The sequence below is a fragment of the Panthera onca genome, chromosome A1 (genome assembly GCF_046562875.1).
Source record: "Panthera onca isolate mPanOnc1 chromosome A1, mPanOnc1 haplotype 2, whole genome shotgun sequence".
Taxonomy (NCBI): domain Eukaryota; kingdom Metazoa; phylum Chordata; class Mammalia; order Carnivora; family Felidae; genus Panthera; species Panthera onca.
In genome coordinates, this window is record NC_138339.1 from 151,461,483 (window position 1) to 151,486,429 (window position 24,947).

The 24,947-nt window shown below is 54.6% G+C and overlaps 1 protein-coding gene across 1 annotated transcript in view; it reads left to right on the plus strand.

Annotated features, from left to right (window-relative positions):
* WNT3A (Wnt family member 3A) overlaps positions 1-24,719 on the plus strand; it is a 43,275-nt gene extending 18,556 nt beyond the window's left edge. The window contains exons 3-4 of the mRNA XM_060636515.3: positions 15,362-15,627; positions 21,881-24,719. Coding sequence (XP_060492498.1) covers positions 15,362-15,627; positions 21,881-22,360 — 746 coding nt within the window. The 3' untranslated portion in view covers positions 22,361-24,719. The remainder of the gene's footprint in view (positions 1-15,361; positions 15,628-21,880) is intronic.
* Positions 24,720-24,947: the final 228 nt, after the last annotated feature.

Genomic DNA, 24,947 nt, shown 5'->3' on the forward strand with positions numbered 1-24,947 from the left:
AAATATTCTGTTTCAGTTATCATGCTTGTCAGCCCCACAATTTCTATTTCATTGCTTTTGTAATTTCTCTCTATTTACTGAAATTCTCTCTTTGTTGAGACCGTGTTCTCCTGGTTTCTTTTATCCTTTTGAGCAGACTTAGGATAGTTGATTCAGATTCTTTGTCCACTATATCCAATATTTGTGCTTCTTGAGATACCCTCTGTTAACTTCCTTTTTCCTATGAAGGACCTGTACTTCCTTGTATCTTTGCATGCCTTGTAACTTTTTGTTGGAATCTGTACCTTGTGATTTTCATAAATGGTCACTCAGGAGATCAAATTATTTCCCCTCCACAGAGTTCAGTGTGCTTATTGTGGGTTGTACTAGCTTGTTTCATTACCGACTCTTCTTTAGCTTGTGGTTTGGCAAAAATTTCCTTTGCCTTGGAGGAAATAAAAAGGGAAACAAAGCGAAGAAAGAATACTCCTCTGGTCTCTGCAGATTGGCTGTGTTGTGCAGGCCTTCAACCTCAGCTAGTCTGCTCACTGCTCTGCCTTAGCCTTCGCTTCCTGCCTGCACTGAGCAGATCAGCACAGGTGGGAGCTGAAGGTCTCTCTTGAGTATGCATTCTGCCCTTGGTTTGCACGTGGGCTTTAGGTCTCCTGGTCCACAGGAGATTTGCAAACCCTTCACTCCCCAAAGCAGCTCTCCCCCACCTTTCCCCCCAGGCGATCAGTATGTCTATTGTTGGCCCCAACTATAAGTTTTTGCTTCACAGGCAGCAGCTTGTTCATTTCATTTTCAGTGTTTTCCAGGAATACCCCCTGCTTAACCACTGTTACATCCCAAGAGAGTTCTGAGGTGGGCATCAGTTTTTCAGGGAACCCCCAGACAGGTCAAATCAGACAAATTCTTCCAGAGAACATCTACTCTCCTCCCTCTGGAACCATCCACCTATGTGGGATCAGTGCATTTGGCCATCTTAAGACCTCTCTTTGCTGAGGGTGGCAGGCTGTGTAACCTTTTCAGAGATACCTTTTCCTGGAGTCAGCATTTGCCTGGTTGCTAACAACCTTGAACCCCTTTTCAGGGCTCTGATGACATTGGCTCTGACAGTTTTTGCTCCACTTTTTTCCATGTTTCTCTGGAGGGTTGGGCCCTGGGAGCTTCTCACTCTGCCATTTTGCTGATGTGACTCCATACCACCTTTTGAGAACTGGCCTCAGAGGCCATGCAGCACTACATTCTGTTGTCAAAGACAGTTACAAAGGCCCACCTGGGTTCTAAGATAGGGGGCACAGACCCCATCCCTCAGTGGCATGTTGAGGTCCCCTAGGGAGAACATCCACCAGTGCAGCTGCCTCTGGTATGCCGAGGAAGGCAGGACAAGAGACATTTGGGCCCTGGGACCACTGGTGTGCATGGATAGCTGAAGGGTTTCCTGAGAGTGCAACCCAACATTCATGGAGGGTTGGTTGTGCTGGATGGCATTTGTTCAAGGGCCTGAGGCTCCATGACTTCAAGTGGCTGTGGCCATGCCCAGGGGCCATGTAGGGGAGGGGGATCACACCATGTGACCTTGACTGGTGAGTCAGCTGGCTTCCTGGAGTGTCAGCGTCCCTGTCTATAAAATGGGAGACTAATTGCCACTCAGCTGACTTCACAGAACTGCTGGTTGGGGTAATTACATGGTCATCCCCATAGGGACAGCTGCTGCCATGTGTGGGAGGAGTCAGGGTCTCAGGACGCTGTGGCGCATCAGCCATGTGGGGGCATGTGTGGTGGGTGGGTGTGCCTATGTGTGCATGAGTATGTACATGTATGTGTGTGTGCATGTGTAAGCACACATGTGTGGTGTGGTTGCCACCCACACAGGTCCTATGGTGTCCTGTGGCCAGGGGTGTTGTGGCCTGAGAAGGCATGTCCAGCAGGTCCCTAGACACCCTCTGGATGGTTCCAGCTGCCCAGGTGAGAAAGAATGTCAGGAAGAAGAGAGGAGCCTGACCTACCTGGAGAAGCTACCCCCTGGGTGGTGGAGGAAGGCAGTGTGAGGCTGGGTCAGACCCCACCAGAAGGTCGGAGAAGGAAATGTAGGTTGACTTCTGGCCTCTATTCTACCCCATACTCTACATGTCTGTTCTCTGCTGGTTCTGTCATACGGTTAGAAAGCAGTGTGAGTCCACCAACTTTGCTCTGCTTTTTCAAGACTGCTCAATTATCCAGGACCCCTTATCATTCTGTATGGATTTCAGGATCAGCTTGTCAATTTCTGCAAAAAAGAAAAAGAAAACACCTCGAATTTTTAAGGATTGGGTTGACTCTGCAGATCGCTCTGGGGAGTATTGCCATTTTGATGTTAAGCCACCCAATCCATGAACATGGAATGTCTCTCCATATACTTAGGTCTCCTTCAGTTTCTTTCAGAGACATGGGGCAGTTTTCAGTGCACAAACCTTACAGTTATTCTGTTTCATTCATTCCAAAGTATTTTACTCTTTTTGATGCTGTTGTAAGTGGAAAAGTTTTCTTAATTTCACCTTTGGGTTATTTGTGGCTGTGCATGGAAAGGGATGATTGGTTTCCAACATCAACCTCATGTTCTGTAACATTGTTGATGGTCTATCCGTTCTGATAGAGGTGTTATGCATTCCATAGGGTTTCCATACCATTTAGTAACAGGAACAGTTTTCCTTCCTGCCCCCAATCTGGATACGCTTTATTTCTTTTTCTTGCTCCTAGCCCTGGCTGGAGCCTCCGGAACAATGTGGGGTGGCAGTGAGCAGAATGAGCACCCCGATTTCCTCCTGATCTCAGGGGCAGCTTTCCGTCTTTCACCACTGGGCAACCTGTTCTTAAATGTTAAAGATCCAGGTGTGAGGTTCCTCATTCACACAAAAGAATAGGTAACACAGGAGAGTTTTGCTATGATGCATCTCTCGATTCTCTGAATTCTTCCTGAGTTATGTGTGACAAAAATCACATAGTGATCTATTATCAAGAAGTTTTAAAAATCTGTCAGCTCATGGCTCGGTTGGGTCTGCCTTTCACTGTGGAGAGCAAGGAGTTGGATGTACCTGATCTGCACAGAGCTCCAGGGCCTGGAAGCCTGGGAGGGAGTCCCCTCCTGGGACAAGTTGGGGATGGTGGGTTTAAGGGGGCAGGCAGAGAGGAAGTGAGGATGCCTTGGGAGCACCCATGTGATCCAAGGATCCTGGCCCATTTCCATGCCCCCCCACCCCCAGCGATACATGGACCTGCCTGGTAGACCCCTGGGGTAAGCTGTCATTCTGCTGGGACACAGCATCACTGCCCCCACTGCCCCCCGCGATACATGGACCTGCCTGGGAGATCCCTGGGGTAAGCTGTCATTCCTCTGGGATGCAGCATCATCCTCCCTGGCCACGAGCTCTATCCCTTTCAGACATGTGCATACATCAGGTTACATCATTTCAGGGCAAACCCACAACCCACCAGTTATGCTCAGACATGCCTGCAAACTCCTCAGGCAGGGTGGCCTCTGAGGGTCCTTGGCCCCTGCACCCATTCCCCACTGCTCTGCCCTGCATTACCACCACCTCCTCCCCGGCCCTCTCCTTGGGACTTATCCACTCCCCACCCCTTTGGACTGCCGCTACACACAGGCTTTCCTGCCCATGAGACCTGCCTGTGCACCTTGTCCTCACTGCTCCCTGCTCCCTGCAGTCTGAAAGTGGCTCCGTCCTCATGGTCTTCAGCTCCATTTCCTCCTTCACCCTCTGCCCAGGCCCCCACAGCTTCTCCACGTTTCCTGACTCCATCCCCACCATCACTGTCCCAGGACAAGCACCAGGCACTGCAGGGTGCTCTCAGTACACCGTGGGTCCCCCGTCACACACAGCAGATGCCCACACAGCACGCAAGCAGGGAAGACACTGGGGCAGTGCCAAGCACACAGTTGGTGCTACAGAAGGAAGTGCTGAGTGGTTGGGTGGGCTTCCCAGAGGAGGTGTTACCTGAGCTGGAGAAAAGGGGCATGTTTACAGTGCTTTCTAGGGGCATGCTAAGTGTTCGCACATGGAGGGAGGACTTGAATCCAACCCTTATCTGGTGAATGGCGGCTCTGGTCACAAGTGAGGACACTGAGGAGTGGTGCAGGGCCTGGCCAGGACTCCTGAGGACACCCCAGCCTGTGGAGGGGTCTGCAGGGTGCCGAGAATACCTGCCAGGGGTCTGGGATGACAGCAGAGCTCTCTCCAGGGGAGATCAGGCCCCCCAGTGCCCAGGGAGCAGGGACCCAAGAACCACACAAGCCCCTGGCTTCTGGGCTTTAGCCCCAGGGAGCCCCATCCTCACCTGTACCCCCTTGCTTTCTTGAAAGCCTGTGTCCTGGCACCTCTCCTATAAAATGTCCACTTATACCTATGTCTCCCACGTCCCGTCCCACATCCTCTCCCCATGTCCCCTCCTTGTGTCCACTTCCATCCACTGCCCACATCCACTCCCCCATGACCCCCATGTCTCCTGCCCATGTCCACACTCCTTTCTCTGCCCTCTGCTCTCCTGCCCCCTCCCGTCTGCCCCTTCTGCCTCCACCCTTCCTCCATTTCTGCTGCAGGAAAATTGTCTCAGCCCCCAGGCCCTCACCACTTGTCTTTGATGGAAATAGAAAGCCCCCTCTCCCCCTTGCCCTCCACGGGGCTGAGAAATGGCGGAATTCATTGTGGCCACAGAGCTGAATGGCCCTCAAGGAAGGAGCTGCCAGGTGCCCCAGAGAGAGGCCAGCTCTGGGAGGCCATTGTGGAGGCCCCAGCCTGCCTGCCTGACCGCGCCTGCGGTAATCAATCTGATTGGATTAGGGTCAGGGCGACCCTAATCGTGTCAGAGGTCACCCAGGCTTTGTGGCAGGGTCCACGGGACGCCTGGCCACCCCTGCTGAGGCGGCCTCTTGAACAGGGCTTAACGCCGCCCAGCCAGCTGAGGAGAGGGGCCGGGCCCTGTGTGGACGTGTGCGAGCATGTGCATGTGTGTGTGAGCACGTGTGTGCATGCGGGGCTGGGGGCCAGGTGGGCCGGCCGGGCCCCCAAAAGCTGCCTGCACGGAACCTGGGCTTGGGCACTTGAAGTGAGCCCAGGCTGAGCAGAACCGCCCTCTGCTCACCCCAGAAGGGACTTATGTCCTGGGGCAGAAAGCATGTGAAGAATGTCGAGTGCATGGCGGCTATCTGTGCCTCCAGGCAGGCCCCCAGGCACCTGAAGGACCAGCTCTCCTCAGAGAGCTGGCCAACACCTCCTCTTGACCCCCAGGGAGGTGAGGGGGCCATCCCAGGGCTCAGTGTCCCAGCACACAGGCTGGCTGCCAGCCTGAAGGAGGCCCAGCCAGGACGGGCCCCTGGGGGATCTCGGTGGCCACAGTGGCCCAGGTCCAGGCCCGTGGGCTTTCGGGTAGCATGTGACTTTGCAGGGAAAGGGGCCCAGGGGCCTTGATGCCTGTCCCATCAGCACCCCAGCACTGCAGTGCACAGGCATGGTGCAGCCAGGACCCCGAGCCCCAGCTTGCACATCCATTCACTCAGAGCCCCTGTGCCCTGGGGCCGCACTCCCCGGCTCCCCTGGGGTGTCAGGGCCACAGGCGAGCTAGGCCTGGTCCTCTTCATCAGGGAGCAGATGTCCCCAGCAGTACATGGGGAGGGGACTTCACTGCCCATGCAGAGGTGGGCTGACCCTACTGTGGGGTCTGCAGCTGGACCTCACCCACTAGGCAGCTGAGTTGGGGGCGCCTAGGCTGATCCCTGACAGGATCGAGTGGTCAGTTCTCTAGGAGCTTCTGGGCGGGGTCCACAGGTGTCCATCACGTTTTCTGTAAGGACAGTGCCCTTCCCCCGCTGATGCCCACCTTCCTGTTGTCTCCTTGAGGGTCTGGGGATGTGTCCGCCCCGGCCCCAACCGGAGCAGCCCCTCCCCCCCCCCCTCCCCCGTCAGGCTCCAGCGGGTGGTCCATCCGCGCACTGTGTGTCCAGGCCAGCGCACAGGCACGGGGCCCGGCACAAGCCGCAGGGCCCAGGAGGGGCCTGGGGAAGAGACTGAGGCCCCTGGGGGGCGGGGGGGGGGGGGGGGGCGGGGGGGAGACGCGTCCCGAATCCAGGTTGCGACCCCTGACCCGCATCGGAAAGTGTTTCGGTTGGCGGTGGATGGGGGGGAGCCGGCCGGTCTCCGCGGCCTCCCCTGTATATCATTAACTCTGCGCAGCGGGGGCGCGTAGAGGGTCCAGGAGAGACCCCGGCGACGCCCCGCCGCGCCCGGCTCGGAACACAATGTCCCCACGACGAGGACAAGATTAAGCACAAGGCAGAGAGCAATGCTGCGGGCGATTCACACGCCCTCGGAGCGCTGTGTTAAAGCGTGTGAATAGCGCGCTCCCCTCGCGCCGCCGGCCCCTCGGCCGCGCATACCTCCCGGTTGCTATGACTGGCTGGCTATGGCCTAATCGCCGACGAGGGGGAAATTCATATAAAATATCGCGGGCCATTGTGGGCCTAACGCGGCGTGACAGTGGCTCACAAAGCCAGATTCATTAGCCCCAGCAGGTAATCGGGACGCCGGCCGCGCTGCCGGCCGGGCGGTGTCAGGGGCCGCGGCCGCGGCGGGGCGCGGGCACATTCCGCTCTCAGGTGCCCCCTCCTTTGTGCGGCCGCCTTCGCGACACCCCCTCCCGCGGGCCAAGGCCGGTGGGCGTCGTCGGAGGGGCGCACCTGCTGGCCCGGGGCTCTGGCGGGCCTCCCGACCGTCTGGCGGCCCCGCGGAGCCGCAGTCCCCTCCTGGTGCTGGGGCGTCGGTGGGCGGAGGAGGCGCCAGCGCACTCAGTGCTCTGGGGGAGTCTTGGGGGCCCGCGCTGGCCAGAGGGAGGGAGACGGGAGCGTCTGCTGGCCTGTGCCCCCGCTCAGGCGTAGCAGGAGAAGGGCAGGGTACCCTGACCTGCCCTTCTGTGTCCTCCCCTCCCCCGGGCCTCACCTGCCAGGTGGGCAGGGCCCTGGGAGGCCCCAGAGAGGGAGAGAGCTCAGTAAGGCCTGCACCTTGTTTATGCTGGGGGTGCCACATGCACCCCATGTTCTCCCAGATGCTCCAGGCCCTCACCGAGGCTGGGTACCCCCATCCTAGGCTCTGGGAAGGCCCATCAGCTGTGGGCACCATAGATACCACAAGGGATATGCTCTCCTTATCCAGAGCACCGGGAGGACTCATGGTGGGTGAGGCTGGGCAGTGCTGGTATGTAGAATGGGGGTTCACCCCACACACCTGGTGGGAGGAAAGCCGCAGCGGGGTGTGCTCAGGGAGCCTCCTTGCAAGGTGGTCGAGTGCTGGGGCTGAGGACTGGGAACCCCTGCCCTGGCCAGGGCCACTGTGGTTGCAGGCAGTGTCCTGGGGGGCTCCATAGAGACAGGAGAGCCCTCCCCCCACCCCCGCTGCACTCCTCTGCACACATGTGAGCAGCACTAACCTTGGTGCTTTGGGGGTCTTGCCTCAAGGTCAGCCCTGCCCAGGGGAGAAACACAGCCCGGAGTCCCAAAGGGTCTTAGGGAAGTGAGCTCACCTGAGGGAGGGCCCTTCCTCTGCCTCTGGTCAGCCAAGAAAAGTTCTGATAGGCCCTGCAGCTCTCAGGGGCACTCATACCCACCCTGCCCTGGGCCCAGGTCCCTCCCTGCAGCCATCTGACAGGAGACAGACCCCTAAGTCCCAAAGGCTGGTAATCAGGAGCCAGGCTTCATGTGGGGGCCAGACAGAATGTCTGCCGCCCATGCAGGAAGGGGGGATGTCAGAAATCCCCCATATCAGCCCCCTCATGTGCTTCTGATGAGGGAGGTGTCAGAGCCCCCCATATCAGCCCCCCAAGCCCCTCTGATGGGGGAGGTGTCATAGACCTCCATTTTGGCCCCCTCAAGTCCCTCTGATGGGGGATGTCAGAGATCCCCCATATCAGCCCTCTCATGTGCTTCTGATGGGGGAGGTGTCAGAGCCCTGCATATCAGCCCCCAAGTCCCTCTGATGGAGGTGTCAGAGCCCCTGTTTTTAGCCCCCCATGTCCCTCTGATGGGGGGAAAGCATCAAAGCCCCTGTTATTAGCGCCCACCACCCTCCCCCCCCCCCCCCCCCCCCCCCCGCCACTGACGTTCCTCTGATGGGCAAGTATCAGAACCCTCCATGCTAGGCCCCTGCACATCCCTGTTGAGGAGGTGGTATCAGAAATCCCCTCCCCCTTCCCCATGCTCCCTCCCTTCTCCTGGCTGGGTGCCATTTGGGGGCCTCCCTCCACAGGGACAGATGCTGGGTCTGGCCACCATCTTGAGGAGGGGGTGAATTTGCGAGTCATGGAGCCCTAGGGTATAATAGAGCCTGTGGGCTCAACCCAGGGTTTCATCAGAATCACCTGGGGACCCTTTAGAGAAATAGGTGTCCTTCCAAGAACTATGGCCCCGGGCCCACAGGTGTCTGCACTGATACACTGACTGGAGTGACTGGTGCTGGGGCAGCCCCCAGGCCGTCCTCTCTGCAGTGCTTCCTGAGGGGTCCACCCAGGCAGACACAGAATGTTCCAGAAGCTTCACCTCATCCATCAGTGGTCACATCTGAGCCACAGCCCCCTTCCGGGACCTTCTGCTGCCAGAGGTCACATTTGTTTCTTAGAAAAGCCCTCCCAGTGCCCCCTCCGGCTAATAGTCTCATCACAAGAGCATATATGAGTGTCCATATCCTCTCATCCAGTGTAAGCTCCCACAGCCTTCCCCCAGGAGAGGACAGGTGGGCCCAGCCACCTCGAGGCTGCAGCCACAGAAACGGCCTGGTGCAGGAGCCTTACTGGGGGTGCAGGAGCCTCTCCCTCCACCCTGTCTGGGCTCAGCACTCACTACTGTGCAGCCCAGGGCCTGTGGCTGACCCACTCTGAGCCTCTGCATGCTTGGGCTGAAGGAGCCTGCAGAACCTGTGATAGCAGCGGGCAAAGAGGAGTGCCCCTCCTCCTGCCTGAGCCGGTTCTCTCAGCCCCAATAAAAGGATTTGCCAAAGTAAAGGTAGGGTGGCCTGTTGGTCCCTGGTGAAACAGCCCCCCAAGGGGACCTCCCCACAGGAAGGTCTGCTCCAGAACAGAGGCTGCAGCCTTCTTGTCCACTTAAAACATAGTCAATGCTCAATTAACAGTTGCTAACTGCTAGCTACATGGTGAAATGTGCAAGATGAACTTTTTTCAATATAAAGTACTCTGAAAAAACACCCCTTTTTTTCTGTTAAATGTTCTTTCCTGAAATTATGATAGTTAAGCTTGTCTTATCCTCTCATGAAATAGTAAAAGTAACAACACTTGGCAATCCTGATTCAGTCCTCAAATGATCTCTGATACTTGACAAGCCCATGGAACCCAAATCTGGAAGCAAGAATTTGTTAAGTTGCCTAGTTCTAAAGTTCTGAAACCCAGGGAAGCAAAGTAACTGCCGAAGCCGATCTCACAGGTGACACCTAGTGCCCCACTGACCTAGCTGTGATGGAGCCTGTTGGACATCTCTCCCTGCCCTCTGCTAGACACCCACCTCTCATCACATGGGACTCCCTCAGCTGCCCCAGACATTAACCATCCATCTGTCTATATCCATCCACCCATCCATAAATCCATCCATCCATACATCCATCCATCCACCATCCATCCATTCATTAACCATCCTTCCATCCACCCATCCATCCATCCATCCACCCATACATCATCCATCCAATATATATCCCCACCCACTCATCCATCCACATACCCATCCATCCATCCATCCACCCATCCATCCAACCATCTACACACTCATTACCCACCACCCTCCATCCATCCATCCACCCATCCACCCACCCACCCACTCACCCATCCATTCATCTAATATTCATCTGTCCACCATCCATCATCCATCCATCCATCCATCCATCCACTCATCTACCCATCCATCCATCCATCCATCCTTCTACCACCCATCTACCCACCCACCCATTCATCCAGCCAGGCAGCCAGCCACTCACTCACCAGTTAATCTACCCATCCATCCATCCCAAGCCTGCCCCAGAGTTCACACTGCCACTGTGTGTCATTGTTTCTTCTATTCTATTCCTCATAAACTGTAAGATCCCAAAGGCAGGTGACTTAGCACAGCCCAAAGCAAAGAACCTGATCCACAACAGTAGAGTCTCTCACTAAAGGCAGGATTCCCCTGGTTCACCCTCCGCCTTGCCAATGCAGGGATTCCTTCCACTTGATAGTGGGTCATCCAGCTTCTACTTAATTAACGATTAGATGGGTAATTCCTTGAACTTTCAAAAGCCTGGGCTGTTAGAGATCTCATCAGAGAGAGCAGCAATCACTATCTTGCAGATTTCTTACCATGGTTCTTGAGAATGGGCACCTTACATCTTACTCACCTCATATTCCTAGTTCTGAGCCTAGTGTATAGCTTCTTATAGACTCTCAGATCCTGGAGGGGTAAATGGCTGGCTGGCTGGATGGATGGATGGAAGGATGGTGGATGGATGGACGGATGGATGGATGGATGGATGGATGGAAGGATGGTGGATAGATGGATGGATGGATGGATGATTTGATGAATAAATTGATGGTGGATGGATGAATAAATGGATGGTGATGGATGGATGGATGTTTTGATGTATGTATACATGGATGCTGGATGGGTGAATAGATGGTTGGATGGATGGATGGATGTCAGATGGATGGATGGATGGATGGTTTGATGGATAAATTGATGGTGGATGGATGGAGGGATGGATGGATAAATGGATGGTGGATGGGTACATGGATAGATAAATGGATGGTGGATGGATACATGGATAGTGGATGGGTGGAAGAATGGATAAATGGATGGATGGATGGATGGATGGATGGATTGATGGATGGATGGTTTGATGGATAAATTGATGGTGGATGGGTGGATGGATGGATAAATGGATGGTGGATGGATACATGGATAGTGGATGGATGGACGGATGGATGGATGGATGGATAAATGGATAGATGGTAGATGAATGGAAGGAAGAATAGATCACTGATACTTTGCATGAACTCCGTAACTAGTAATGAAACAATGGCAAATTTCTGGCAAAGATGGTTTTCCGCATGGAGGATGCTTAACTCACAGAATGACTTTGCCACTAAATTCCCTTTCTTCTTCCTTTTTCCAACCCTGACCTCACCTCCAAAATTATGATAGTCATTTTTCACATATCTTATACTCTCATGGAAAAGCAACAAGCCTTGGCAGTCCTAATTCAGTCCTCAAATGATCTCTGGTGTTTGACAAGCCTGTGAAATCCGAGTCTGGAAGCAAGATGGGTCTAGTCCTGAAGTTCTGAGACCCAGGGAGGCAGAGCCCATCTCACGGGTGTGAAGAAGAATCCTGGGGCCAGCAGGGCAGTCCTGAGCAGCTCCAAAGGCTCATGCAGGCTCTGTCCCAGGGACTTGGCAAACTGGCAGCATTGGCCCTTTGGCTTCCCTCCCAGGGGCCTATGCCCCCTCTTCTTCTCTTGACCTGCCACAGCCCATTGCCAGTGACAGTGACATGATGGAGGTGTCTCCAATCTCATTCCAAAGATGTGATTCCCTTCCCACGGTGTGATGGCTCCCCTCCCACTCCCTAGCTGCCTCTGTTGTGTAAACAGAAGCAGAAACGTCTGACAAAGCAGCTGTCGGTGGCTAAGAACTTTCCTGTGACTGGGGCGGCTGCCAGGGCTCCAGACCCTGGTTGGAGTCCTCGCTGTGTCCTCCCCACGCACAGCCTCAGGGGAGCCCTGTCCTACCTCCTCCTACTCCAGCCACTAGGCTCATGACCTGTGGAAATCTGATAAAAGCAATGGGCTCTCTATCCAACACACACACACACACACACACACACACACACACACACACACACACACTTTCCGGCATGCCCTGTGATTCCTGCCCCAGTGAAGCCTAATCCCACACCCCTGGGTCAGATGTCCCTGCCACTGTGAGGTGTCACCTGGACATGCTGGCGGTCTTCCTTCTCCATGATCTCAGCATGCCTTTTAACTTTTTCTTTAGAAAGAATTGTAGACATACAGAAATGTGGCAGGAGCAATGTTCAGGGTCCATGTCCGCTCTCAGACATCCCCAGTGCTAGCAAAGCCAGCTGCATCCATCAGCACAAAGATCCGTCCATGATAACTACACTCCCAGGTTTCTCCCATTCTCCCACCCATCTGGGATCCCATCCTGGGTATGCCTGGCCCTGGCCCTTCATGCCCACAAGACTAGGAGGAACCAGGTCAGGCCTCTTGGGTCTATCTGACGTTTCCTGATTCTTTGCTGAGAAGGCCTCCATGGTGTCCCTGGAGCATCTTCTCAGGAGGCACATTGCGTCAGCCACCTGTCTGCTGCTGTGGTCCCCGCAGCCCCAACCCCTCAGGTAAGGTGGGGTGGGCCAGGCGTCTGCAAAGTCAGGGCACGGCCGTCCCAAAGTGCTTGGACGCTGTGACTTCCATTTCCAAGCAGACTCTCTTTGCCAGAACAAGCTCTCATGGTTTTCTGGCCATGGGTCTTGTGGCCTCTCCTTAGAGGCTTCCTTTCCTCATGAACAAGTTGGAGGCAGGCTACAAGGTACCGTCAGCCTTCAGGACCTCATGTGTGACGAGCCCCTTCCTTACTGGGTAGGGGAGATTGAGGCCCACAGGGGAGGGAGGCCAGGGCTGGGTCACACAGCCGGCTGGTGAGAGAGCAGGGCAGGACTGAATTCTTCCTCCAAGTTCAAGGGAGACCCCTCCCCCTGCCCTGAGCACGCCCTTCCCCTCAAGTGTGTCTGGTGACCTGGCCCCTCCTGGCCCCTCTGCCTGAGCCTGTTAAGCAGCCACACCCTCGTTCAAGGAAGGTGCAAGGCCCCAGGCTCGCTGGCTCTCTGCTTATCTCAGAGGACGGGAGGCATGTTCTCCAGGAGGAGCGGTTCTGGCCCCCTGGGCAGGAGTTGGTACCCAGGGCCTGGAGAAGGGCCACCAGGGGGCCCTCAGCCAGCTGGAAGCAGCAAGAGGGCGGAAGGCACCCGGCTGTGTGCACTGAGATCCAGGAATACCTAGGAAACACCTGCCTGGCCCAGCAGCCCACATGGCCCTGCCTGGAGGGCAGGAGCAGCCCCAGGCCTGGGCTCTGGAGGGGTGAGGACCCAAGGAGCCAAGCCCACCCTCAGGGAAGGCAAAACAAAGGCGTGGCTCTGCTGGAGTGCAGGGGCAGAAGGGCAGGGGGTCTACAACCAGGGCACACTGGCCTTTATTCACCGTGCCTTGGGCCCACAGAAGGCCACTCCATGCCTGCCTGAGAACTGCTGGCCGTATTATGGAAGCAAAGTGAGGCCAAGGCATCAAGCATCTGGGGGAGGTGGCCGCTGGCTGGCCGTCGGGAAAAGGGGCAGGGAAGGATGCTGAGTGGGCAGGGGTGGAGATCCAGTCTCACGGCACAGGCCTGTCCAGGGTAGGCTCTGGCCCTGCTGGGCCTCCCGGTACAGCCCAGGGCCCGGCCCTCTGCTTAGACCGGGCCCTCACTCCCCACCCACCATCTACAGGAATTGGAAACCAAAAATGAACGAAACACAGCCCCCCACCTCAGGGAGCTTGCATGCCGGGGAGAGGACTGAGGAGACAGCTACCTGGGCCAGGCACCGACTGGACCGGGATTGCAAGGCCCGTACCCTGAAGAGCAGACAAGGGACAGGGCAGGTGCACGTGACCAGAGGAGCAGTGGAAATAGCCTGAGGGAAGGATGAGGGCTGAGTGTGGGGGAGGCCCGTGTGCAGGTGAAGCAAGGACATAAGGCCAGGAACTCCAAAGGGACCAGGCACAGCCCGTGTGTGCATACGTATGTGCATGTGTGTTTGCCTGCATGGCTGTGCATGCATATGCATGTGCATGTGTGTGCGTGTGTGTGTGTGTGTGTGTGTGTGTGTGTGCAACACATGTGGCACATGCATGTGGATGGGGGAAGCTGCAGGCTGGGAGTGTAGGTTCCAACCAGGAGCCTCTGATGGTGCAGCTGGCTGATGCTGAAGGCTGGACTCACAGGGAAGGGGGGGCAGTGCCAGATGAATAAATGTGGGATTTTCAGTGACAGGTGTGCTGGGTGCTGAGTGAGTCTCAGTGTGTGCATGCTCCTGGCTGGAACCCTCACTGCTCCCCTGCCTCCACCTGCCTGGGCTTTGGGGCAGGCAAGCCTGAGGAAGAGTGAGGGGTAGGCTACAGCCTCTGCTGATTCCCCAGGGTGAAGCCCCCACCATCCCCCTCCCAGGACCAAAGTCCCCCCTGCCCATCCCCCTCCCAGGGTAAAGTCCCCCCATCCATCCCCCTCCTGGGACGAAAGCCCCCCTGCCCATCCCCCTCCCAGGACAATGCCCCCCCCATCTGCCTATCCCCCTCCCAAGGTGAAGCCTCCCTGCCCATCCCCCTCCCAGGACCAAAGTCCCCTGGGCACTGATGTGGGTCAGGAGGCAGCAGCATCCCTGTGACAGTGACAGGAGCCATTGGGAGCCCCAGCACCGTCCAGGCCTGCTGCCCAGGATGGATGCGGGGACACAGCAGGGCACACGCCCCATGCCCGGCATGGAAGGCCAGGTCGGGCCCATCCCCACATGCATGTGTATATACTGCAAAACGATCACCAAAATGATTTTCTGGTGACTACGCATCACGCACACCACACGGTTACAGTTGTTTCTCTTTTGACTGGAACATGTAAGACCTCTTAGCAAGTTTCAAGCACACAACACGGTATTGCTGACAAGTCACCGTGTGGTGCATCATGTCCCCGGACTTACTGATTTGGTGCCACAGTTTTCTGTCCATTCACCTGTTGATGGACATTTGGAAGCTTCCAGGCTGAGGCTATTACAAATAAAGTAGCCATGATATTTGCTCCCTGGTCTCTGTGACCACCTCATTTCCTCAAGGGGTGAATACCCAGCTGAGTGGCCTGGTCACCTGGTACGCATAGGGTTGCAAGAAGCCATCAAACTGCTTTCCTAGATGCAGCACCAAGTTCCCCAGCAGTGCACAGGGCTCAGATTCTGCACATCCTCTCCAGCACTGGCTCTGATCTGACCTTCATATTACAGGGGTCCCTGTGGCTCTTCGCGGGGAATGATGTCCAGCATCTCTCCTAGGGCCCGTAGGCCCTCCAAGTACTTTTTCCCAATACCCACCCTCCTCCTTGGGCACAGGGCACCCCTCTCCCCTGCAGCCCTGCCTGGCCTCCAGCACCCATGTCCACCCCAGGTGCCCAGAGCCCTGCCCTGAAAGGGGCGGCGATGCCCAGGGCTCGGCTTCACCACCCCAGCCCTGCCAGGTCCTGCCCACCCTGTTGCCTCTCTCCACAGCCACCCGGGAGTCCGCCTTTGTGCATGCCATTGCCTCTGCCGGCGTGGCCTTTGCCGTGACGCGCTCCTGTGCTGAGGGCTCCGCCACCATCTGTGGCTGCAGCAGCCGCCACCAGGGCTCCCCGGGTGAGGGCTGGAAGTGGGGCGGCTGCAGCGAGGACATCGAGTTCGGTGGCATGGTGTCTCGGGAGTTTGCAGACGCGCGGGAGAACCGGCCAGATGCCCGCTCTGCAATGAACCGCCACAACAATGAGGCTGGACGCCAGGTATGTTGACAGCTCTTGGCTCGTCCTGGGGGAGCATGGGGCAGTGGCTGTGACCATGACCCTGCACACTCTGGGGTGCACAGGGGGTCATCCATCCAGGCCCAGTGCATCCTGGGGGTACAGTGGGGAGGCATCCTACCATGGGCCTGTGGGGTCTGGGGGATGCACTGGGAAACCCCTCTGGCCACATTCCTGAGGCCCCAGAGAAATAGAAGCTTTCTGGGCAGGATGTATGACCTGGTTCCCTGCAGGGTGTGGTTTGGTGGGAGTATTGTGGGAGGGCTGACTGGGGTGGCAAGGCCATCTGAAACAGCCTGGTGCAGTTAAGGCCACTGGAAGGCAGGAGGGATAAGGGTCTGCCCTGCAGGAGTGCCCACAAGTCCAGGGAGGAAGACAGCGAGGCCACTACAGCACAGCGTAGGGAAGTTCTGTGATAAGGAAATGCACATTCTCAAGGTGACTCAGGCACTGCAGAGGGGCCACACTCCAGGCTGGCATCTCAGAAAAGGCCTCCTGCTGGCAGTAGCACTGAGAGGAGATGTGCAAAGTAACCAGCAGTTATCTAGGTTGGGGGAAGGCCAGGAGAGCCTCAGGCAGCCCACAGTATAGGACAGGACTCCAAGTGAGGTTGTCTGGAAGAACAGAACACGGAAAGCAGAGGAGGGACAGAGAAACAGGGACCAAGCCGTGAAGGGCTCTGTGAGCCCTGTTCAAAAGAACTGGGCCCGAAGGACTGACTGCCTATGCGAGGGGATCCATGTGGAGACCTGGAGGGCTCCAGCAGATTAAGCAGCACAAAGATGGTGCTGGCCTTGGAACCAGCGGCTTCACCTGCAAGCAACAGAAAACAAGATGAGTGACTCATCTTCGTGTTGGGCACAAAGCACCCCGTCAGATGTGAAAGTGCCCTGTTAAAAGCATAGGAAGCCCACTAGTATACAATCCCCTGACTTATCCCAAGGACAATGAGTCCAGTGCAGGCAAAAAATAGTCTCTTTTCAATAAATGGTGCTCAGTGAATTGAATAACGATATGGTGGAAAAAATTAACCTGACTCCTACTTCGCACCACATAGAAAGCCAATTACAAACCCAAATGCAAAAGGTAAAACAAAATGAAACAAAAATGTTAGGAAGAAAACATGAAAGAACATCTCTGTGACCTTGGAGTAGGCAAAGATTTCTTTTTTCTTTCTTTTTTTTTTAAGTTTATTTTCTTTGAGAGAAAGAGACAGAGAGTGTGTGGGGGAGGGGCAGAAGGAGAGGGAGAGATAGAATCTCAAGCAGGCTCCATGCTGTCAGTGCAGAGCCCAACATGGGGCTCAATCCCAGAAACCATGAGATCATGACCTGACCCAAGATCAAGACTCAGACACTTAATCGACTGAGCCCCAAAGGGGCTCATCAAGGGTGCTATCTCTAGGACATCACTCCTCAGTTTAGCCTGGGATCCTGAGGACTAAAGGCAAACCAGAAGTAGCCCAGCCCTTGTACACATGTGCAGGCTAGAAAAATCCCAAGATCTGAGAACAAATTATGGTGATTCCAAATTGCTGGTTTTCCCATGCACCTGGAAAAAGGCAGACAAATCCTCTTTGGAGGATGATAACCTTATTCAATGTTTAAAAAATGTTACTACAAATAATTTTTCAACCACAGTGTCCAGCACATAATCAAAGATAACCTATCACATAAGCTGGTGACAGAATGAGTGATCATCAGCAAAAATCACAGAAATGAGTCCACAGGGACTCCAGATACTACAATTACGAGACACAGATTGTGAAAAAATATACATGCTTATTTAGGTTTACAAAGCCAAAATGCGAGTCTGAATGTTTCAGCAGAGAACTGGAAACTATAAAAAGCGTAGAATATATTTAGGAAACAATTACATCACAATTGTAGAACTGAAAGATGTATGAGAAATCCCAGTGAAAGACAACAAAGTGAACATAAGCATTTCCCTCTGCAACCTCCCAGAACCCCACTAAAATGATAACAAATGAATGACATAACATATAAATTCATGATAACTCCTGAAAACGTGGAAAGCAGTACCTAACAATGGCAGCCAGAGTTTGCAAACTGAGAAGCAGATCCATGAATAACTGGGTCTTAGGAGAAAGCAGAATCTTAAACCAGTAGAGGAGAACTCTGACAGCCAACCCAGGAACTACTAGTAACAGGTGCCTTGAAAAGTATAGACAAATACTGGGTCTAAAAACAGGAAATGGATTGATCATCTATTTTAAAAGCAATTCGGAACCCACCAGGTTTTCTGTCCATCTCCTTACATCCAGGAAACACCCGTCCTTTACAATGGCAGAAGTCTGGGTATGTAGTCTCTGAAAAGGGCAAAGCACAGTGTGTCTGGACTGAGGGACACCAAGCACAGCCTGGTTTCCCAAGTGAAAGTAGTCCCCATCTACACATGCATTTCTCTTCCTAGTCTCCATATGCCACGGTGAAGCTTGACCCTCCAGACAGGAGTAGAAGATTCTCCCCTGGGAATTGGACCAACCCAAGAGGAGACTTAAAGATACCTACCTGGGACTCCCCCATGGTCACAGCCAGGTCACTCTGTAGTGAGGGCCCATCCTGACAAGTCTCCACCAAGCACATGAGCTTCCAACAAGATGTTTAGTGTCCTGCTTTTATTTATTTTATTTTTTAATGTCTATTTATTTTTGAGAAAGAGAGAGACAGAGCATGAGTGGGGGAGGGCAGAGAAAGAGGGAGACAAAAAATCCAAAGCAGGCTCCAGGCTCTGAGCTGTCAGCACAGAGCCCAACACGGGGCTTGAACACACAAGCTGTGATCATGACTTGAGCCAAATCAGGTGCTTAACCAACTAAGCCACCTAGGGGCCCCTGGTATCCTGCTTTTAAATATGAGCAGACATCCAAGGATCACAGGACATCTGAGGAAGGCCTCCTGCAACCACAAAGTTAAAGACCAAAACAAACAAAAACAAAACTTATGGGAAAGAGACATTGTAAAGAGAGATGAAAACTTCAAAACTACCACTATTTCAGGCACCTGGCTGGCTCAGTCGGTAAAGCATGCAACTCTTGATCTCAGGGTCATGAGTCCGAGGTCCATGTTGGGTGAGAAGATTATATATTTTCTATTTAACTTATTTTTTTTAATTTACATCCAAGTTAGTTAGCATATAGCGCAACAGTGATTTCAGGAGTAGATTCCTTAATGCCCCTTACCCGTTTAGCCCATCCCCCCCACAACCCCTCAAGTAACCCTCTATTTATTCTCCATATTTAAGAGTCTCTTATGTTTTGTCCCCCTCCCTGTTTTTATATTTTAAAAATTAAAAAAAAAATTGAAACAATTTTAGGGACACCTGGGTGGCTCAGTCGGTTAAGTGTCTGACTCTTGATTTTGGCTCAGGTCATGATCTCAGGATCATGTTGTAGGATTGAGCCCTGAGTCAGCCTCTACACTGAACATGGAGCCTGCTTGGCATTCTCTCTCTCCCTCTCTCTCTGCCCCTCCCTCACTTGCACTCTCTCTCTCTTTCTCCTAATAAATAAATAAACACTGTTTTGAAAAAGAAAGAAAAGAGTTAAAAAAAAAAAAACCACTATACCCAGAGATATAAAATACTGTTCCATAAAATTGGAACAGGATGTTAAATTAAAAGAATATTCAGAGAAGGAAAAAATGCCACTAGAAATTGAAAGTAGGATAGCAGAAACAAATCTCCCAGCATAAAGGTTGGCAGATACTTGAGACACTCTTCTATAAAGTAGAGGAAAATAACAAAGAGATGGAAAATAGGAAAGAATGGAGAATATGAAGGTTCTGTCAGAGACAGTCAATGGTGAACATGAAGAAGAAATCAGCAAAGAAGGCAGGAAGGTTCCCAGGACTGAAGATCACAAGTTTCAGACCAAACAGCCCAAAAAAGTGACTGGCATATGAAAGAGGAGACCCATACCAAGACCTAGCATTATGAAGTTCACAGCCCATGACAGAGAAGCCCTCCAAGTCTTGGGTTTCATGCAAAGGATTGGGAATCAAAATGGCATCGGAATTTCCAAGAACAACAATGAAAGCTGGAATAAAAATGGAGTGCTGCTTTCAGAGTTCGGAAGGGAAATAATATTGTAAACCAAGAATTTTATACCCAGCTACACCATCCTGTCAACTTTTCAAGTAGAAAAAACTGTGTTTTCAGACATGCACATTTCACAAAATTTACCAGAAGGTCTCTCAAAGAGATGTCTCCGAGAAGGTGAAATCTTAGAATACATGATATGTTTGAACATCTTGAAGAGAATATTTACACAGTTTGGGGAAAATCTGAGTCTGAATCCGTGATAAGTACATTAAAAACAGCAACAAGAAAGTTTTGTAGGAAAGAAAAAGTAATCATGCCCTACAACAGGGCTCAGCTGAGTATGACATTGAACACAGTTCCAATAGCATCAGCACTCGATATCCATGTAACTGGATTCTGCTTTAGTTTTTTGGGGTGGAGAGGGCTGGGGAGATGTGCATTGGCACGTTTGGGTTGATGATAAAGAGCTGGCTTCCCACCCTCCATGGTGAGAGGGGAGACATTGCCGAACCCCCCAAACTCAAGGAGTAGCAAGCAAACATTCTATTAGAGATGCAAGATGCACAAGTTGTTGCCTTGGCCGGTCAGTCAGGTGCTGTGTGTGCATGGTCGTGGGAGCAAGTCTCAGGAACTCTTGGTCTCTTTAAAGTATATGCATGTATAACTTTGACAAAAGTAAAATTAAAGAGACTGAAGAGGTCTCTGGAGAAAAGAAGAAAATGGAGATGAAACAGAAATTAACTGAGGGGAGGGATGCAGTCATTACAGATACCCCCGGAAAGGGCCAGTATGAGAGGGAAGTGTAGGTGAGGGGGACGGGGTGCAGGCAGCATCTGGACACAGAGCTCACCTTACACTGCCCAACAGGAATATAACGGGACTCATGTACAGACACAGAGCCCACCCTACACTGTCCAACAGGAGTATAACAGGACTCACGTATGGACACAGAGCCCACCTTACACTGTCCAACAGGAGTATGATGGGACTCACATACATACTTATGCATTTTCTAGTAGCCACATTTAAAGAGGAAACAAGTGGCATTAGTTTTACCATGAAATTTTATTAAGGCCAGCATATCAACCAACGTGTTATCAGTGCCATAATGGTCACAATCGATATTAAAATAGTGAAGGGGATATTTTATGTACTTTTCTTGCATGAAGCCTGGGGACTCTGTGCAAGCCAGCATCTGGTTTGTACATACAGCACACCACACTGTGGACTGGCCACATCTCAAGGGCTCACAGGTGGCAGGTGCCCACCACAGTGGGCAGTGCAACCTTAGTTCGGATTGAGTCACAGGTCCCTTCACCCCCAATCCCATCCCTTCCCTCAAAGAGAGAAGGAAAGAGGGGCACCTGGGTGGCTCAGTTGGTTAAGTAAGCCACTCTTTGTTTTGGCTCAGGTCATAATCTCATGGTTGGTGAGTTCAAGCCCCACATGGGGCTGTACACTGACAGTGTGGAGCCAGCTTGGGATCTCTCTCTCCCTCTCTCTGCCCCCTCCCCTGTTCATTCTCTCTGTCTCTCAAAATAAATAAATACACTTAAAAATTTTTTAATAAAAATAAAAAGAGAGAAGGAAAGAAACACATTCCTCAAGACCCCAAGATCCCCCAGCCTTGTCTCTCTGCACTACCTCCCTCCTCTTCCTATTCCCTTACAGCCCCATAAATCCAGTTTTCTGGGCCCTGAAGGGGCTCTGCTCAAGCCACCCCCATTATCCGTGCTCAGTTCAGCCCCCAGCTTTGCCACCAGGCCTTGTACACGTCCTCTGGGCTGCGGTTTTGGGTTCTCCAGGTCAGAATTAATGTCCTCCCTCCTGTATGCCTGAACCTGGTCATTACTGTCCGTCCCTTCCCTCCCTCCCTCCCCCAGTCATAAGACACAGCCAAGGAGAGAGGTGAAGCTGTCAGGCACCGGAGGTGCCCTCCGGTGATCTTGGGTCGGCCAGGGGAGGCATTGGCTCAAGAGGTGGCACTGGTGACGCATGGAGAGGGGACTTTATGGAACAGACAGGTTGCACTGAGTTTGCCAGGAGAACATGGGGCGGGGGGACCACAGGCCAAGAGCACAGCCCCGGGGAAGGTGGGGAGAGCCCCCCCCACCCCGCACATACTAGCTGCACTGGGCGGGCCCTGATGCCCTTCATTGGCGCGCTCCTGCAGGCCATCGCCAGCCACATGCACCTCAAGTGCAAGTGTCACGGGCTGTCGGGCAGCTGCGAGGTGAAGACCTGCTGGTGGTCGCAGCCCGACTTCCGCGCCATTGGCGACTTCCTCAAAGACAAGTACGACAGCGCCTCGGAGATGGTGGTGGAGAAGCACCGCGAGTCGCGCGGGTGGGTGGAGACCCTGCGGCCGCGCTACACCTACTTCAAGGTGCCCACGGACCGCGACCTAGTCTACTACGAGGCCTCGCCCAACTTCTGCGAGCCCAACCCCGAGACCGGCTCGTTCGGTACCCGCGACCGCACCTGCAACGTGAGCTCGCACGGCATCGACGGCTGCGACCTGCTGTGCTGCGGCCGCGGCCACAACGCGCGCACCGAGAGGCGCCGCGAGAAGTGCCACTGCGTCTTCCACTGGTGTTGCTATGTGAGCTGCCAGGAGTGCTCGCGTGTCTACGACGTGCACACCTGCAAGTAGCGCGCCCGCCCAGCTTGCGGCTCCTGCAGGGGGCGGGCTGCTCCCTGGATAGGGCGAGGGCGGGGCTCCTGTCTGGGGGCGGGGCTCCCATCTGGGAGTCCCGGATGGGGGAGGACTCTTCCCCGGATAGGTCGGGGGCGGGCTCCTCTCTGGGGGCGGTCTCCTCCCTGGATAGGGTGTTGCGGGTGGGGATTGGGCTCCTGAATCGGGAGGACTCCTGCCTGGATAGGGGTGGGCCCCCAACTGAGAGTTCTGAATGGAGGCGGGCTTCTTCCCGGATAGGGCGGGGGCGGGGCTCCAATCTGGATAGGGCAGGGCTCCCAACTAGGGCTCGTGGATGGGTGCCGGACCTTCCCCGCCCTGTCCCTAGTAGGGCGGAAATGAGGCTCCCTGGGAGGGGACTGGGCCGCCCTACAAGTGCAGATTTCCTCCCTGAATGGGGCAGGGCTCCTCTCTGGGGGCGGGCCTCCGAGTGGGGCTCCTGGATGGGGGTGGGCTCCTCCCTAGAAGGGCGGAAATAGGGACCCCTGAATAGGGGCGGGGTCCTCCGACTGGTTCTGGTTTCTTCCTTCGATGGGGCGGGGCTTCTCTCGGGAGGCGGGGCCCCAGGACTGGGACTCCCCTGGATGGGATCAGGGTAACCTGTGGTAGGGCAAGGGTGAGGTTCCTGAGTGGGGTGGGGTTCTTCTACACAGGTGCGGGCTTTCTGGATGGGGACGGGGCGGGGTGGAGCTATCCCTGGAAGGGCGGGGTCCGTGGGTGGAGCTACCGGGTGGGGAGGGGTCATCTCTGGGGGCGGGGCTCCCGTGCTGCCCCCTCCTCCCCACCGGCCTGCCTGTAAGGTTCCGCTACACCTCGCCCGAGAGAGGAGCAGCTTCTCAGGGCAGAACTAGCCGCGGGAACCCCGTGGGGTGGCATCCGGCCCTCCCACCCCTTCCTATGGGCCCTGGAGTCCACCCTCCAAGTCTGGTGCTCTGCAACAATTCAGGCGACTGGAGGTCTTATGACACCCCTCCCTCACCCTGGCATCTGCCACAGCTCGCAACCAGGAACCTACCGGGAAGACGCTCACCCTACTGAGCCCCAAGAACTGGGGAAAAGACAAGGAGTCCTGTAGCAGAGGGGCCTGGCCCGCGAGGCCTAGCTGTGCCCTGGCTGCTATGTGCTCCTGCCTCAGACCGCCCCCCGGGCCATCTTCCCAGGAACCCTGGCTGCAGTCAGACCTGATGAGCTGGGACCTCTACTATGCAGACTGCCTGGCCCACCGTCCTCCCTGTCCTCACATCTCACATCCACCGGAGAGGAGCAAAGCTGGAACTGGAAACTTCCAGCCCCACCCTGTCTCCCTCTGAGTTTCTGGACCTCACTGCACCTCCCTGGTCCACTGCCCTTGTAAGAGGAAGGCAGGAAGGGGGCCAGACTGCCCCAGCAACTCATCTCTGCTGCCGTCCAGCCCCTGCCCTGCCAGACTCCATACCCTGCCTCAGATGCTCACTTGGATTTGGGCTGCGTTGTTTGGGAGTTTTGAGGAGGATGGGTCCACACCCATGCCGCAGGAAAAGGACCCACAGCCCCCAGAAGGGTGGTCTTCCTTCCCCTTGCCCACCCCCCCCACCCCCCGCCGTGGCCAGGACTGACCCCAGCTCCTGCTGCTGTGTGCCTGACCTGGCTGCCACTGGCCATTGTTCTGGAGCCTCCCCCTGACTCATCTGCCCTGCCTGGGAACCAGAGGCTGATGGACCCTTGGCCACTACCCACAGGGACCTCCCACCAGGAGACCTGTCCCCACCCAGCCTCTGCCACTGTGAAATGTGCCCCAGCCCCTGGCCCTGAGGGCCCGCACCCAGGCAAGGTGCCCGGCACACCTCTGGGGACACAACCTCCCTCTGCCTTGAATTGTGCATTTTTTATTTTAATTTTATTTCCGATGCTGCTATATCCACCATACACTGGAGCTAGACAAACAGATGTGTTGTTGTTGTTGTTGGTTTCCTTTTCTTTCTATGAAAGAAACTATTTTAGTCATAGCTTGTGAGTTTCCAACCGTGGGGAAAGTAAAAAACAAACAAAAAAAAAAAAAAGAAGAAGAACTAAATGAGCCTGGATTGTACTGGATTTTTGGCAATGGGTTGGCGAGGCACAGGGGCTGGATTGGAGGTGGTCCTCTGGGAGGGGAGATGTCTGAAGGCCATGACAGAGGAGCGTGCCTCAGGGACCCCTGGGGCCTCTGCTGTGGCCTCCACAGGCCGGAAGTCCAGGACAAGGAAGAGGGATGGCCACCAAGGAAAAGAGGCGGCCCTGAGTCCTGGGGCAGGGCAGACTGCAGACAGATGGAAGGGGTGCAGAGGGGTGGGGAAGGCCTGCCTGCCTCCAGGGATGTGCCGTGCAGCGGGAAGACCTCACACAAATCAGTGGTGCCGTGGGCCTTTCCCCAGGTCAACTGTAAGCCCCACATGTCCCCAAATATCCACAGTACGCTTCACTCAGTGAACATTCCTGGAGGTCCACATCATGGCCCAGTCACAGGGTTTTCCAGCAGCCTGGCCTAGCTGGGAGGCAAGAAAGACCACCTCAATTCAAGACTCGC